General features: G+C 38.2%; 1 protein-coding gene across 1 annotated transcript; it reads left to right on the top strand.

The window, feature by feature from the left end:
- Nucleotides 1-6,114: 6,114 nt before the first annotated feature.
- On the top strand, nt 6,115-16,027 carry LOC121414805 (peroxisomal membrane protein 11B-like). Its single transcript, XM_041607860.1, has 4 exons — nt 6,115-6,219; nt 12,068-12,164; nt 13,903-14,018; nt 15,087-16,027. Exons 2-4 carry the CDS (start codon nt 12,094-12,096, stop codon nt 15,695-15,697), a joined length of 798 nt encoding a protein of 265 aa, XP_041463794.1. The 5' UTR covers nt 6,115-6,219; nt 12,068-12,093; the 3' UTR covers nt 15,698-16,027.
- The last annotated feature ends 1,150 nt before the right edge of the window (nt 16,028-17,177 follow it).

The raw sequence follows: 17,177 nt of genomic DNA, 5'->3' as shown, positions 1-17,177 counted from the left end.
TCTCCCTTCTCTCACTTTGTTTATTAAATGATGTTCTTTCTCAGTCTTCTGCAGGTGCAGTGGCGAAATGAGTCAAGAATTTTGAGGGGGGCCAGTTATGGCGTATTGGGAAAATTGACTAAAATTTGCGAGCAAGCGAGCAAAAATGTTGACATTTTTATTACAAAAATTGTAGAAAATTGTATCATATTTCACACTTCTCTTTTTCCTTTTCTTTCCTTTTCTCTTGTTTTTCTTGGTTGTGAGTTTTTTTTTTTTTGGGGGGGTCCCCCAAGTTCCCGCCCATTCATCTGTACACCACTGTGTAGATGCAATAGGACAAATTAAACTGTTTGAATTCAGAATTCAACGCGAGTTCCCACTTTTTAATTCATTGACTTTATGCTCTCAAACCTTAAGTGGATGCACAATAATTATTGTCACTTTAGTCCCGCATTGATTTCCTGTTAGTCGAAGGGAATGGGGTTTATAGCCCGGGTTGTATAGATTACACATGGGACAGCGTAACTCCTTCTAATGGACCCATCGCTAAATATGCCAAATGGAATTATAGAATTGATTTCTCTTCTTGTCACATTTGAAACACCGCCATATTTGTCAACCTGATTATAAAAAAAGTTAAAACGGAGGCATGGCACGTTTTTATATAAAATTATGCAGTTAGTATATTGGAATACTCCGTGCAGGTCTGTATAATTTATAGTTGTTTTCAATTTCACTGATATACCATTAATATATTTTAGTAATTTATATTGAAAATAGTAAAACAAAATAAAAAAAAATATTCAAAAATATTTTCGCAGGCCATTGGTTGATTAGATCAATCTTTTTTTTCTTAAATTTCCCGAAGGCATATATTCCTCATTACCAGAGAGCATGCCCTCTTGGATGAAGAATGACTAATCGCGATTACCCATTAATAGAAATGAAAAAAATATATAAATAATGTTTTCTATAGAATGAAGTGTGCTCCATTATGGCCGATCGACAAGTGCACTCATTCATTATTTCTGTATTTGCACAAAAAAGATGCGGAAAGTTAAGAATAGAAATAATAGGCCTACTTTCACCTCCCCAAAAGATTCCTCTTCAATATGAGGGCATATTTTGCACAAACATGAAATTACATTATTCAACATTAATGATGTAAATTCCATATTTTAATGTATTCTGAAGATTCGATGTATTCACCCTTCTAATGAATGAGTGTGAGCTTATTTTATTGAACTGTTCAATTTATAGTGTGAAACGTCACAGAAGGTCATTAACATGGTTTTATCTTTTATTTGAACAAACTATTAGAAACATTACGTTGCATTTTATAAATTTTATTATAATTCTGTGTGATTCATTTTGCATTTCTTTAAAGTGATTGGATAATACCACAATAACACAATCTACCGCATATTGTGTTTTTCCCTATGACTCAAAATACAAACAATCATTTTTCAGTTGTGACAACACAATATATACACACTTTACATCATTTATATTTTTTTCAATGTTGCGTTATAGAACTGAGTTTTCAAATCAATTTCCATGACCATGAAAATATCATAATGATAAATAGGACTAAAGCATGGTGTAGAGTATGGATTTAGCCCATGCTATATCCTTTGATCATTATACAGGTCCTCTCCATACACATAAGCCACAATTGCAACAGACTGAAAGGATAAACTATACAACTTTGAGAAAAGTAATCCATCGCTGATTAAAAGATATGCAAAACCGGACTGGGTTCAGCACTTTGACTGATTGGAAAATCGACTCCCATATACTACCGATCCTATGATATCGTCTCGAGGGGGCTCAAATTTACAGGCCCACCGATAGTTTGATCATCCAAGTTAAAGAAGATGACGATTCCCTTATGAGCGATCGTTATTTGGGATCGACTATCGGGATTATGTCTCAGCGCGATGGATCTTAACTCTAAATATCTTCACCTTCGAAAAACAAATGCGTTTATTGCTGATTAAAGTGAATAGAAAAAATCTTGTTTTTTCTCACCTGCGATTGACAAAAAATCATCCAGAGTGTCTTGCCGGATATTTCTTTTGCAGATACGGATTATATTGAGAGTGTCTCTTGCCTCTATATAGTTTGTGTGAATTTTCTGCCTGACGACTGACTCGGCCAACATGTTACTTTCCAATGAACATGATGATATTCATGAAAGCGTTTGATTATTCAGTAGAACAACCCCTGTCATTCCCGAGTAGGCCTACACGTGCTAATGGGCTGCTAGTCTCCATCGTACAGTTTGGTTATCGATCGCAAACCAAGCGAATCGATGTGTGAACGAAATGAAAAATAACTATCCCATTCACGTGCAAATTATGACCATGAAAATTTATTTTTTGAGCAGCTTCTGCATACAACAACACAGGCGTCGAAAAAAACACCAGAACGATATACCTCACATGCATCTTAACAAACAAGAAACACATTGATTGAAAGTTCATTTACCTCAGTGTATACATATATAATTCACTTGTCTGAATGAATTTTACAGCCAAGTCCAAGGACATTACATATTGAACGAGCGAAATCGAAGATGATTCGAAGAGAAGTCCTGCATGAATGATGCATCCATAAAAAAGATATTTTCATGCGAACGAATTGATTTCTCAATTCTATTTTTACTCCTTATCCGAACATTAATTTTCACAAGTGCATTTCCCGTGAAGTTCATGGCCAATGTGTTTGTTCCAATGCCATTGATTTCCATCAGATATACGATAAAAAGGCGAATGTATAGCTCCCAGTAGGCCTATAGATTGGCGACGGGAAGCGTACTAATTTAAGGGGCGCAGGGGCGTATCCATCTTTCGAAAGCTAAAGCCAATAGAGAGTCGAAAAAAAAGTCATCTGCATTCTCCCCTTTCCTTGAACTGCCGCTAAAAGCTGACCTTTTTTATTATTTAATTATCTGAGGAGGTAGTCCAAGATAATGATTCGCATTTTAAGTACAATAATTTAGCTTTATTCTTATACAAAAAAAAAATCTTCAGGATATTTTTGAGGGGGACTGCCCTCCTTTCTGAATTACCCCCCCCCCTCCTCCGTTTACATGTCTAGCAACGTGCATTTTTTAAATCTGAATAGTCCATCATATTCTTGACATTGATCCCTCCCTCCTCCCCCCCCCCCTCTCTCTCTCTCTCCCCCTCTCCCTTTCGTTCTCCATCCTCTCTTAAAATTCCTATCTAAAAACTCAACAAGCAAATTGATGTAGTTACCATACGAAAACATAATGAAGCTATTTTTTCGGCAATATTTCGTGAAAAGGGTAATTTCATTCATGCCGTCGTGAATATGCAATAGATGGACTGCATTTATTACCCCCCCCCCCACTTCCTCTTATGTAATTTCGTAAAAAATGATATTTTCATGCATTTTCGTATATCATGTTTCCCTTGAAACAGAGTGAGCTTCAGCAATGATCATCATACAAAGTAAATCAGTATTTAATCCTACTTGTTTACATTCTTGGAGGATCAAATTTTGATAATCATAATTTCATGTAATAAAATACAAAGGAATATATCATTGTTTTTATTTACGGCTAGTACACATACTGCTACTTATAAAAAGTAAATTACTGATATGTTGGTAAATGTTATGAAATTTGAAAATGCTGTACAAATATCAATTAATTGGTGTTCTATATCTGCTTACTATCTACCAAACTTACGCAATTCACTTGCAGAAGTCCCCTGACAACTTAAAAAAACAAAAGAAGATGCAGTAAAACGCTGTTTAATTTCATACAACTTGACAGTATAGTTGTTTAACAATGTGTTTACCAGTAACTGTTTAACATCTATGCTTAATCTGCATATTACATATGAAGAATTCAATGATGCCGTTTAAGCTCTAGCTTTAAACCTTGTTTAAACTTTTATACCAGTACTGTAAATGTAAAGTTAAACATGGTTGTATAAATTGAAACAGTGTGTGTGCCTATGAACACGGACAGGTAAAAAGAAAGATGGCGCTGTTTACTTTCGTTTGGTATACGCATAGATCAAGCTGCCGCCCCCTCCAACTACCAAGGTTTACCAAAACAAAAGAGGGAAAGAGACGAAAGGAAAGGGGAACGAGAGAAGAAAGTGAAAGAAATGGATAAGAGGAGGAGGAAAATTGAATGAAACAGTTGGAAGGAGAGGAATTAATAAAAATAGAAAAAAAGCAAGTCGTAAAATAAAGCTAACAATATCTCTCGCGCTTCGCGCTCAAAATTCCCTTGAGTGAGATCTGTTCGCAAGGGTATCAAAGGGTTAAAATATTTTGTTTTTATGTCAATATGCGCACTTTTTCTATTCGCGATTTCCAAGTTTGCATTATAATTTTGCTTCAGCAAGATGCGCATCATTAAGATTACAAAATAGTACTGAATATCAAAACATTTTCAACTCGATACGTAATATAATTAGTCATGAATTTGGGCATGCAATCATTGCAATGTCCCCTTTTCAGGTCAAAAGGCCCATCCATATCTATATTTTCATCGCTTTGTATTAGCTAAAGTTGTTTAATACACTTCATTTTTATGATTACAAGAGGTGCCTCGATTTATGGTTTAAATCGCACAAACAAAAATCATCTCGCCAAACAGTGGTCAACTTGTTACATTTCGGGTCAGTATATCGAAAATTTTAGCTCGCGCTTCAAGTTCGCACTAACAACGAATGTTTCTTGAAATACATACCGTAGGCCCCCTATATATGTTCTTTATTAAAAACGTGCTTCAATCAGAATCTTTAGCCCGAACTTCGCGCTCGCATCAGATTAGCGCATTCTGTTCGGGTCTAGAAAAAATACTTAGTAACTTTATAGAAATCGAAGGTCGGAATAACAAAATTTAAGCTCGCACTCGCATTATTTAATTCGTGAGATATAAACCTCACTGCAAATAGTCATGATATTGTACGGGGTTTTCCAACTATTTTTTTCCCTTTACATATTTTACCTGTATGTTTTACTCGTCTAAATAGATGCAAATAAAAAAAAGGTCACTATTTGGGTCAGTATATTGAAAATGTCAGCTCGCGCTTCGCGCTCGTATTGATTGTTGAATTATTTTGTCATCTTGATCATGTTTGAAAAATGCTCAATAGTGGAGGTTTAATTGATTTTCAGGTCTTTATACATTAAATATCCAATAATTTTGATTTTGCGCTCGCAAAATTAATGTAGACTTAATAGGATACATAATCGTGTTTGTAAGATTAATGTAACAGGACTACCCCCCCCCCTAAAAAAATCAGCTTTTAATTAGCATATCCGATCTCTAGGAGATGCTGGTGAAATATATGATTTTCCACCAAACAAGTAAATTGAGCCCCCCCCCCCAAAAAAAAGTAATAATTATACACTCATATCTAGCTGATATTACGTTGTATTTTATTTGCCCATGCAGTCACACGATGAAAATATTCAGTAACAATGTATAAAGTTTATCCTAACCGCTTAACGTTTCGAGTGGCGGCAGCACGATTTATTTTATATTATTTTTTAAGCAGGAAGGGGACAAAGGATCTACAGGGAAAATTCCATCCCACGCCCCCCCCCCCCCCCTCTCTCTCCGGTGTAGCAAATAGCGTAATGATGATGATGACGATACTCGTCATATGATTCATCATATTTAAATATGATGTTCGATCTTAAAATATTGGGGGTGATAACACGTCAGGCCCCTGCCCCCCCCCCCCCGATCGACACCCATGTACGACCCTGACCCTGACCCGCCCCTTCCCCATCGAATCCCCATCACCATGATTATCATATATTGTTATTATATTGTTGATGATGTGGATGATGATGATGATGACGATAATGATAATAATGATGATGATTACTCGTGAACCGTTGGGGTGATAACATGTCAGGCCACTCCCCCCCCCCCTTCCCCCCGATCGACACCTATGTGAGACCCTGACCCCCTAATCGAATCCCCCTTTTCTTTTCTTGTTTTAAATATATAATCGACCCCCTTCCTCCCTCCTCCGCCCCTGCCTTTTCTTGTTCATGCATTACCATTAGCTCAGGAGGCAATCCAGGGGCGCGGTCGTATGATGCGCAGAGATATCGGGAGAGGCGAGGAGGAGTTTAGTTTGTCTTTCGACAGGTCACATGTTCGCCCGCGGACAGTTTTTTAGCCGGGGTCTTGTTGTGTAGTGCTGGTTTAAAACATTAAAATTTGGTTTGTTGGTAAGTACAGTTCACCGCCGAGTGTATTGTATTTCTAATCTGGATTTAAATTGTAATAAGTTCCCCAGTTTGCGAGTTAAGTCCCGGTACCTCTTCTTGTTAAATCGAACCTCGTCCTCGCAGTCGCACAACCAAATACCGGTACCGGTACGTTACCGGTACACATGCATAATGATGCCGGCGATTTCATTTAAGTGCAATATGGATACATAATCACGGAATCGTGATTTCCATAGTATTCGTTTACATGTTCGACGAATCGCACACGCAGCTGATAATAATTGTACCAAATTTTATCTTTTCACACACGCCAAATATTATACCTAGGATGTTATTAGTGCACTTAGCTAGCAGGCCAAAGCCAAGGCACTCATTCAGTGAAGAAGATTATGATATTATTTATAACCTAATCCAGAGAGCTCCGGGCCGGCCCGCTTTGGCTTTGCGGGAAGGGGGGGCACTCAGTAGGCCCCTATATATTAAATGGATAGATCTAGTAGTGGGTATGTGCCATGCCATGGAGGGGACCCCCATTTTTACACTCAAATTTCCGTTCCAGGGCATAGCATTTTTATCATATTTTTAAGAAAAAGAACTAAGAAAGCCGCTCCGAAGGCGAAGCATAGCATAGGCCCACTCACACATTGTACGAGGTTAGTATGTACTAACCTCGTACAATAGACCGTGTTTGACCCTGGATTTCGAAGTAGTCGGCAAACATCGCTTCATTGCTGAAGTAATATTTGCCGAAGCTCCTTCTCGCTACGCACCGGGGCTCTTGCCGGTAAGTAGCAAGAGTTTGTTGAATATAAAATAATAATAAAATAATAATCCGATAAAAAAAAGCACATTTTGCTTACCTCGGCCTCGAAAGTGACTTCGCTTGTCTCTTCCACGGAAATACAAGGAAGCCCGTTGGTGGCGCTAATAATTTCACAACCTTGATTCAGCTCCTCGGTAATTTTATAACTGTATCTAAATTCTTTGAATGCGCAATCCTCATGATTAATTTACTAATTATGGGCACCAATTAATGAAATGCCTTCAAAAAACATAATTAATGATTATTATTGGTGATGATAACACTCATTTGCATTAATTTAAAAAGATGACTGATAAAAAAAAAATGAAAATAATATACGTGCCTGGAAAGAAACCAGCAGTACAAGCTTTGACGAACGTCAATAATACGTATACGGTGTACCAAAGTCTATACAATGAAAAGATTGGACACTTCACGGACTTTGCGTAATGCCTTGCGTCGATATGCGTGTAAAAAAGTGTAGGTGCCTATTCTTTCCCTTGTCGTGTCTTTGATATGAATATAAATCGCGCGCCCTCTTCAGGAGAAAATTGATATCAACGCTGACTGATTTCTATCTCCGTAAAATCTTCACTAAAGATCAAGAAAATATACATATTTTTAGAAAGAAACTTCAAGGAGAAGTCACGGAAGGATCTAAATGATTCGGTAAGTGTCATAGCAGGATGTGGAATGTTTATTTAAACATAATATTTTATGTGGGCAAAAGCCCACTGTATTTTCGAAGTGTAGTGGTGTGTCGCGTGCGTATGACTGATAATCCTTCACTCGCGAGACGATATGAACCCATGGGTGGGCATAGGCCCAAAACGTTCGGTCTCTGTTATGTTGGTTGTTCAGCTGAAATCCGTTGGCTTCTCTGACCAAATACAGAGACCGAAGTTCTAGCGCGATCTGTACAGGGGACTCAATGGCCATATGTTTATGGCAGTGTATACAGCCACATGCGTAGCCAGGGGCGTTGTGGGGAGTGAAAGTTATATACTGTACGTAGATCACTCCCCACTAACGCCAGGAATCACCGTACATGCCTTTGCGTATCGGACAGGATTACCCATGGTGAACCTAGACCTAAATCGGCAATTTTAGTTATAGTTTTTCGCCCAAAGTTATGTACATGGGCAAGTTTTATGTTTACCCCCATTTGATTGTATTTTTTTAAGTTTTCATTAAATAAATAGTCGTAAAATTGAAAGAAATTAAGAGCGATAGCGTTCACTTACCCCCGTCTGTTGACGAAGCCAATTTGATTTCTTTTGTTATGATACCTAGATACACACGCGTGCAGAGCTGCAACTTAGATTTTAAAAATACTTGCATTTGTCAATAAAAATCACGATTTGTAAAATATTTGTTTCGGTTGAAAAATATCATGAAATAATTTTTTTAATTCAAGTTGGCGGTTTGACTGCCAACTTGAATTAAAAAAATATTTGCATCTGCCGATAGATATCAGGAATCGCAAAATATTTTTTTTTATCGATAAATATCATATAAATTATTTCATGATATTTTTCAACCGAAACAAATATTTTACAAATCGTGATTTTTATTGACAAATGCAAGTATTTTTAAAATCTAAGTTGCAGCTCTGCACGCGTGTGTATCTAGGTATCATAACAAAAGAAATCAAAATGGCTTCGTCAACAGACGGGGGTAAGTGAACGCTATTGCTCTTAATTTCTTTCAATTTTACGACTATTTATTTAATGAAAACTTTAAAAAATACAATCAAATGGGGGTAAACATAAAACTTGCCCATGTACATAACTTTGGGCGAAAAACTATAACTAAAATTGGTGATTTAGGTCTAGGTTCACCATGGGTAATCCTGTCCGATACGCAAAGGCATGTACGTGATTCCTGGCGTTAGTGGGGAGTGATCTACGTACAGTATATAACTTTCACTCCCCACAACGCCCCTGGCTACACACGCGTGTGTCTTTACCATCCAGCCACACGCGTGTGGTTATATCCAGAACACCTATCTGTGGATACCGCCACACGCCGCCAGTAATAACAGTAAAACACGTATGTAGGTCTGACCGTCTATATCACGATCAAAATAACCTCATTTCTTCATTAAATTCTTACATTCTAAACCCCTTTGATATCCTTAGATCGTTTCAATTTCATTCTCACCGTCTTCTCTCCTTGCTTTTCTTGTCTTGTTACAAAAGGCCGCCTGTTAAATAGCAAATTTCCACACTTTTTCTACTTGTGTCGATTCTCTACTGACTCTAGGCTATGTGCGCGTACGTGCGTACGTACGAAACTCGGGATTCGTGCATGCTTAACGCTTGGTACATAATTCGTACCAAACGTAAACCCAAACTGTGTATGTCTACTACGGTACTGCGCTGCGCTAACGCTGTATGGGTCTGCCACCGCGAAGGAAGCCAGAATCGACACAAGTAGAAAAAGAGAATTTGCTGTTAAACAGACGACCGTTTGTAACAAGACAAGAAAAGCAAGGAGAGAAGACGGTGAGAATGAAATTGAAACGATCTAAGGATATCAAAGGGGTTTAGAATGTAAGAATTTAATGAAGAAATGAGGTTATTTTGATTGTGATATAGACGGTCAGACCTACATACGTGTTTTACTGTTATTACCGTACTGGCGGCGTGTGGCGGTATCCACAGATAGGTGTTCTGGATATAACCACACGCGTGTGGCTGGATGGTACAGACACACGCGTGTGGCTGTATACACTGCCTATGTTTATATACTTAAGATCGGATAAAACGGGGAAGTGAATTTGAGACAGCCGAGGTAAGACACTGTTTTTGTTCCTTTTAACTTGATTTTTCTCTGATTTTTGTCAATTAATGCCAAGAGGAAATATTAATTTGCATTTTGGTTGCGTTAATCTTCAAAATTTTTATTCATTAGAGACAAAAATTGAAGATCCCCGACGGGGGGATTTTGCATTGCAAGTCCCCTAATGGTGGCTGCACGATAGCGAGCCGTCTGTGTACGAGAAGAAATTTTTTTTTAAATGTTTAAAAAACTCCTCGAAACAGACGGCTGCCAGCTGTCTCAGCAATAAGCATTTTCTTCTATTGAGAGAAAAGAGGAAATCCGCTCCAAAGCTTCGCATATTTTTTGTTACGCCGTTCTTGTCGCATTGATACGCCACAATGAGCTGCAATTTTGGTGAAAAGCGGCCGCTGAGCGTTGCCTGACCATCGCCTCTGCGCGAACATACCCGGTGCCCGTGCCGCTGGGCTAGCTGCATACACTTATGCCTGTTTTATAGGGATGCACACGCAAGCGACCCATTACAAGGACCCCCGTTTCCACAAACGTTTGTTTTGTAGCCTGTTCCAAGAACCCTCTTTTACCATAAGGCCGCTCCAAGGCCCCCGGATTTTGTCTCGTCTGCGGCACACACCTACCATTTTGGAGGAATACCCCCCCCCCCCCCCCCCCCCCCCCCGGTCTCAATTCAAGTCGTCTGCGTATGATAGGAAATTGTACAAAGACTCATCAGGTTGCACCTCGTGTACCTCGGGCGAACTATCCGAACCCTCGGGGGGCAAATACTCGCTCTTAAAAACCAGTGACTTTAATTTCTGGTAACAAAGGCATATCATGACCAAAACATACATTCAGCTCACTCTACAGTGACTAAACTTCCTAGTTATCAGACACACTCACTCCTAGCCCTTTCCTTGTAAACGTCTCAAAATCGGTGATTTAAAGCTAAATGAAAGTAGTTGCAGAAAAACACTGGTTTCATGAGAAAGTTTGTAAAACCAAGGTTAAGTAATTACTATATTATCCTGGATCTAGATCTGGTACAGTTACATAAACTGAACTTTGTGAAATCATAAAATCTACGCTTAAAAAATGATCATACTGAAGATCGCCAACACAGATAGACACACATGGGACAGTGTATTATTGCTGGAATAAAAACCTGACGGAAGTGCCTAAATCCGCGCTTATTTTGTTTATTTCTCAGCAATTACAAAATTTCTTCCAGAATGCTTTGGCACATATTTTCTATTCATACAAACAGACACTTGGGTGGTTATTATAGTGGATTCTGTAAAAAGTCATTTTGAGATCGTTACCTCAACTGGAATTTATCTTTAAAGGGGAATGAAACCTTTGGAACAAATAGGCTTGTGTAGAAACAGAAAAATCAAAGAATGAGAATAAAGAAAGTTTGAGAAAAATCAGACAAATAATGAGAAAGTTATGAGCATTTGAATATTGCAATCACTAATGCTATGGAGATCCTCCTATTGGCAATGCGACAAGGATGTGTGATGTCACTGATGAACAACTTTCCCTTTGGTGGACTATAAAATACCCTCAAAACGTCTCTTTGCTTTTTCTTATGATGATACAAAATTACAAACTCTTTATCCATGATGTATTCTTAAAAAATATGTATTACATGCCCTCATGTAGAAAGAACACATGATCTATGGATAGATGTGATAAAAGAGGTAATTCAATTAAAATTATACTAAAGTAATGGGGAGAGTTGTTCACAAGTGACATCACACATCTTTGTCGCATTGCCAATTTGCTATCTCCATAGCATTAGTGATTGCAATATTCAAATATGCTCATAACTTTCTCATTATTTGTCCGATTTTTCTCAAACTTTCGTTGATATGTTTCTTTGATTTTTCTGTTGCCACACAAGCTATCTTATTCCAATGGTTTTATTCTCCTTTAATGCCGGTTTGCAGTACCCCACACGTATTAATTCACTGTCGAATCCAAAATGGCAAACGCAAATTAAGTGCGCAATTCGTGTTCGCCATATACATGAACTATATGTGAATGATGTTTGATAGAAAATTTACAACAAAAAAAAAGAGGTGGGATGTAGGGGTGGTATACCAGCAAAATTCCACTTGTTTATAGGTGAAACATTGCAGCCAATATTGCGCTCAATACGATTCATGCAATATTAGCCCAACATGAAACTCATTTCATGCACATTCCATTTTGAATTAACCATCCAGTGTATGTATTAAAGGAAGATATTGTTCTTTGCAGGTTTTTATTATCACTCCGAGACAGATATGGAGGCATCATTAGCAGCCAATATCATCAGTTTTCTTGGCAAAACAGGTGGAAGAGACAAACTATACAGGTAAACCATTTTGATGAGTACCGTAAATAAAATTATCGTACTTCTTCAAATAATTTTGGCTGCAATGCCTTGGTCTTCATTTCCCCCTAGTGTAAATGTACTTTACCCATGTAGACTTTCAATCAAGCATACACAAAAAGCAATGAGAATGTATAAGATGGAAAAAGAGTATTGTTCCTGCATCTTTGAAAGGAAAATGGCTTGGTTGATCATTTTGCCCCATGATTATTATGTGGACTCTTGTTGTGTGCACTTTAATACACCATTATCATAATTATTTAAGCAGTGCTTCACAAGAGTCCATATCAAGTAAATTATATAATAATCATGGGGCAAAATGATTAACCAAATCACATTCCCTCCATGAAGAAGCAGGAACAATACTTGTACATTCTCATTGCTTTATCATGTGTATGCTTGATTGAAAGTCTACGAGCACTCTAATGAACTTAGCTGAGCTGTAATTTAAGTGATCACTGTAGATAATCTTGTTCCCTAATTGTATTTGCAAAACACTTGATTCTGGTCAAGGTTCATGAATGCAGATAGTGCTAAAAAATCTATTTATGATATATCTTCTTGTTTCCATTTTAAGTGTGATAATACCAGAAATTTGTTTACTTTATTTGTACTCTGATATCTGTTAATATTCTATTATATCCTCATCAGCATAATCATTTTCTCTGTGACTGGAAGCCTGATATAATGCAGTCAATATCCTATGTGATGGGAACGATTGGTCATTCTCTTGATTTGTCACAATTTCTGTGCCATCAAAAATGGCCATGATCGCCACAATTGCCTTGAACTTCTAAATCTGATCTGGGCGCTGTAACACAAAGGTTAGCGATTAATCGCTGCTAAATGAAATGACCAATCAAGATCCTCGTTGCATGCGCATTTTGCTAAGTAGATTGACTACGAACCAATCAGAATTGTTCTTTGAATTGAAATTAGCAATCAATCACTAACCTTTGTGTTACGGGACCCTGGTATCTGTTTCATAAAGAATTTGAACTAACAAATTATGTAAATTTTCGTGACAAATCTGTGATCATTCATCAGCCAATCAATTTATGAAATGGTTTCAAGATCTGATAATTCAGTCATTCACAATGCCTGCTTTGATAGCTTGTTGTATGCATATTGTCCAACATGTACCATAGCATGGCCTTGGAGGTAATGTCAAACTTTTAAAGTATATACATTCTTTTTTAATACTCCTTTTTTTCTTTCCTTTTCTTTATTTTCTTTTTAATCATGGACCTTTTGGGGGATTAAGTGGGTTTATTTTCATTTGGTCTATCATCAGCTCGTCCACTATCCGCATGGTCTAATTGCCAATTCGTCCACCCACCATTTCGTCTAATAACCAGTTGGTCCAATAGCCATTTTGACCATATACCATTTGGTCTAATTCGACTAAGTGTTAATTAGGGTAAAATGAATGAAAATAAAATGAATATTAGACCAACTGGTTATGAGACAAAATGATCAAAGACGAACTGATGATTAGACGAATTGATGATTGGACCAAATAGTTGTTAGACAAAATCTTGATGGACAGAATGGCATTAGACTAAATGAAGGTAGACCATGTTGCGAGTGGATGAGTTGGCAGTAGACCAATTGGCAATTTACCATTAACCATTACCATGTCCCTTCAAGCCTCTTTTCTCCAGTCATTCAAAATACCAATAGCTTGTTAAACTTAAACCTCTTTTTCTCACCCCTTTAGGACTTGTCAGTATGGAAGCAGATTTGTGTGGTGGTGTGTACAGGAAAGCAAACGTGATCCAGAATTGGTGAAGAAGCTGAAGGGTTTAGACTCCCATCTGAGCACCAGTAGGAAATGTAAGCATCCTGGTCATACATGTACCTTGAATATTAAAATTGTCCATATTTTTAGTACTGAAGTATTATTATTTGTAAATCCTGTTCATGTAGAAACAAGGAAGTTTTGTATAGGAGCCTACGTAATATTCGTCGGAGCTTGGTCATTTTAGGGATACGGTCTGGTAATTAACCGGGGAGGGGGGGGCCACTCACATACATTGGTGGTACGGGGACATGCCGCATTGATGGCCCCCTTTCTCAGACCTAATTTTCAGTTCTCTAGATACTATGGATGACAAAGCTCCGTTCAGAAGCCACCCCGCCCCACTCTCAAAGGCCCCCCCCCCCCCCCCCTCCGATACAAAACATTTCAGTTCCCAGCCCTGCCAAAATATCCACGGTGAGCAGCGCCGCATGCGAGAGCGGCATGTACGGTTTCTCAACTCCCTCCAAAAGAAGCCGCTAGCAGCTCCATGCATACACGGCTAGCCCCCACATACATGCATGGCATGTGTGCACCATACAACGATCCCGTTCCGTAGACCATTTTTCAGACTGCCCATCAAATATGTAGTTCCCAAGACCCCATATTTTACCCTTTTTAATAGTCAGTTCCTTAGACCCCATTTCAGAGTTTTGTGAGCGACACCCCATCAAAATATAATTCGAGTACCCCCCCACCCCGGTATTGAAAAGGCAATTGATGTAGACCAAAAATACACATTTTTAATGCATCGCCATTAAAATCAATCTGTGTAGATAATAATTACTTTTATTACTACTTATTCCAGCCAGAATCCAAGATGGCCACTCAAAGAAACCAAGACAATTTATCTCATGATGTTGTCACAATTAAGAGTCTTAATTTGCAGTTGCAGTTAAAAGAAACTTCTTAAATTCTCTGTGCAATTAGTTTCTGTTCTCGTATGATTTATTAATAGTCAAAGAGATATTTGGGTAAATTATTTAGTATTTGGGGCTAATTTGACAGATGACAGTCTGCTTTCTTGTGACATTTTTCGATTATTAGTGCACTATGAAATGTCAAAATTTAATTGGATTATTCTTGTTTCTGATTTTATGCAGTACTCAGAATTGGAAAAAGTGTTGAGTTTCTACGGGCAGCACAGAAATCCATCCATCGGTCAGACCCCTTTCTCCAGTTCACTATCACCTTAGCCAATATCAACAAGGCCTCCTATCTACTAATTGACCACCTCTTGTGGATGCATCGGATAGGTCTAGTCAAAGTCAATAGTACGTACTACGGTCATCTATCAAGTCGATTCTGGTTGGCCACTCTGCTGCTCAGCCTAAGCACAGACCTATATGCCATACTTGGTGTCCTTGGTACTCTCCTTCAGACTGATACAACAAAGGTGTCTTTGGACTCTGAGAAAGCCGTGAAGCAGTATTCCAATGGCTCTGCCTCAGGGGCAATTCCCAGTCACGAGACCAATGGCCACAGAAACCACACGATGCATAGGACCTCACTAAAGCAGGTTTTGATGACACTATTCCGGTATCACCTAGGACTCATTTTGGACACTCTCAAGAACTTAGCAGACTTGTTCCTGCCATTATCCTATCTCGGTCATATCAATATATCATCAGGATTACAAGGTCTCCTTGGTTTAATAAGTTCTATAATTGGAGTGTTAACTGTATGGGATACCAAATATCGATTGGCAATATGAACACATCTCACAGTATGCTGGGCTCGACACAAGATTTGTGTATCTGTAGTAAAGTTATTCCAACCTGTATAAGAGCTCAACAGAATGATCAAACTTCTTAATCTTCAGGGTCTAACCTTGAAATTGAAGTAATATTCAATATCACATGAGAACTTTCATGTCTTTCCTGCATTTATGTGCTTGTGATGTATATCTTTCCCACCCATTTTTGTCTCGCCCAACCAGAGGTGAAGGTGAGACTTGGGGATCCAAATGCCGTCCGTCACAAACCTAATGACACATAACTCCTCAACCTTTCAACCAAACTTGGATGGTAGATGGACCTGCAGTCCTGCATGTTATGCTGCAGTTGGAGGTCACATGATAAGGTCAAAGATCATTTTCAGGTCAACGTTATAGTTTTCATGCAAGACTCTTATGACACCTAACTCCGCAACCGTAAGTCGCATTTCAACCAAACTTGGATGGTAGATGTACTTGGGCGACCTGCATGTTATGCTGCAGTCGGAGGTCACATGGTAAGGTCAAAGGTCATTTTCAGGTCAACATTAAAGTTTATGTGCAAGGCTCTTGTGACAAGTGTTATTCCATCCCAGTCATTTCACAATGAAGTTTCAATATAATTCTCTTGCGTGCCCTCGCAATTAACGATATTTCTGGTTATGTTCATAAGTGGGTGAGACACAAAATCGCTTTTGCCTTCTTATTCCCTTGTCTCTTTATGGAAATAGTGACAATGATCTTGTGAGAATATAACTTAGGGGTTTTCTAAAGGTGATAGAAGTTCAATGTGCACATGTAAATTGGGTAGTGTTGAAAGCAGGAATTTTGACTTTGAGATAACACCTATAAGTAGAATTTCAGGTACACTGTACATGTAGGTAGCCTTCAGGGTGCTCTGTAAATCCAAGTGAAAAAAAATCCATGTACAAAAGTCACAATTTTATCAACAATGGGAATGCAGGTATAAAGTCCATATAGCTAGCGAAAGGTATTGTTTGTTTTATTGTACGTTATCGATGCAAGAGGATAAACATGAAAGGGTTTATTCTCATTTGGTCCAATGCCAATTCATCCAATTGCCAACTCTTCTACCATCAGTTCTTCCAATATCCACAATCCACATGTTCTAATTGCCTTTTCATCCACTCACCATTTCGTCTAATAACCAGTTGGTCCAATATCCATTTAGTCCATATACCATTTGGTCTGATTGTTAATTGGGCAAAATGAATGAAAATAAGAATGAATATTAGACCAACTGGTTATGAGAAAAAAAATGGTCATAGACAAAGTGATGATTGTACCAAATGGTTATTTCACGAAGTACTGTCTATCATCTTCTTCTTTGAGTTCTTCTTCAAGGTTCTGAAGAATAACACAGTAATATTCATGTTTAGCTTAGCTGCAGGGTCAGCAAATCATGTATTTACTTTTATACACAAAGGTCAAGTATGGACCTTACCAAGTGCTTCAGGAG

Source organism: Lytechinus variegatus, chromosome 5 (genome assembly GCF_018143015.1).
Source record: "Lytechinus variegatus isolate NC3 chromosome 5, Lvar_3.0, whole genome shotgun sequence".
Lineage (NCBI taxonomy): Eukaryota > Metazoa > Echinodermata > Echinoidea > Temnopleuroida > Toxopneustidae > Lytechinus > Lytechinus variegatus.
This window is presented reverse-complemented; position numbering and strand designations above follow the sequence as displayed.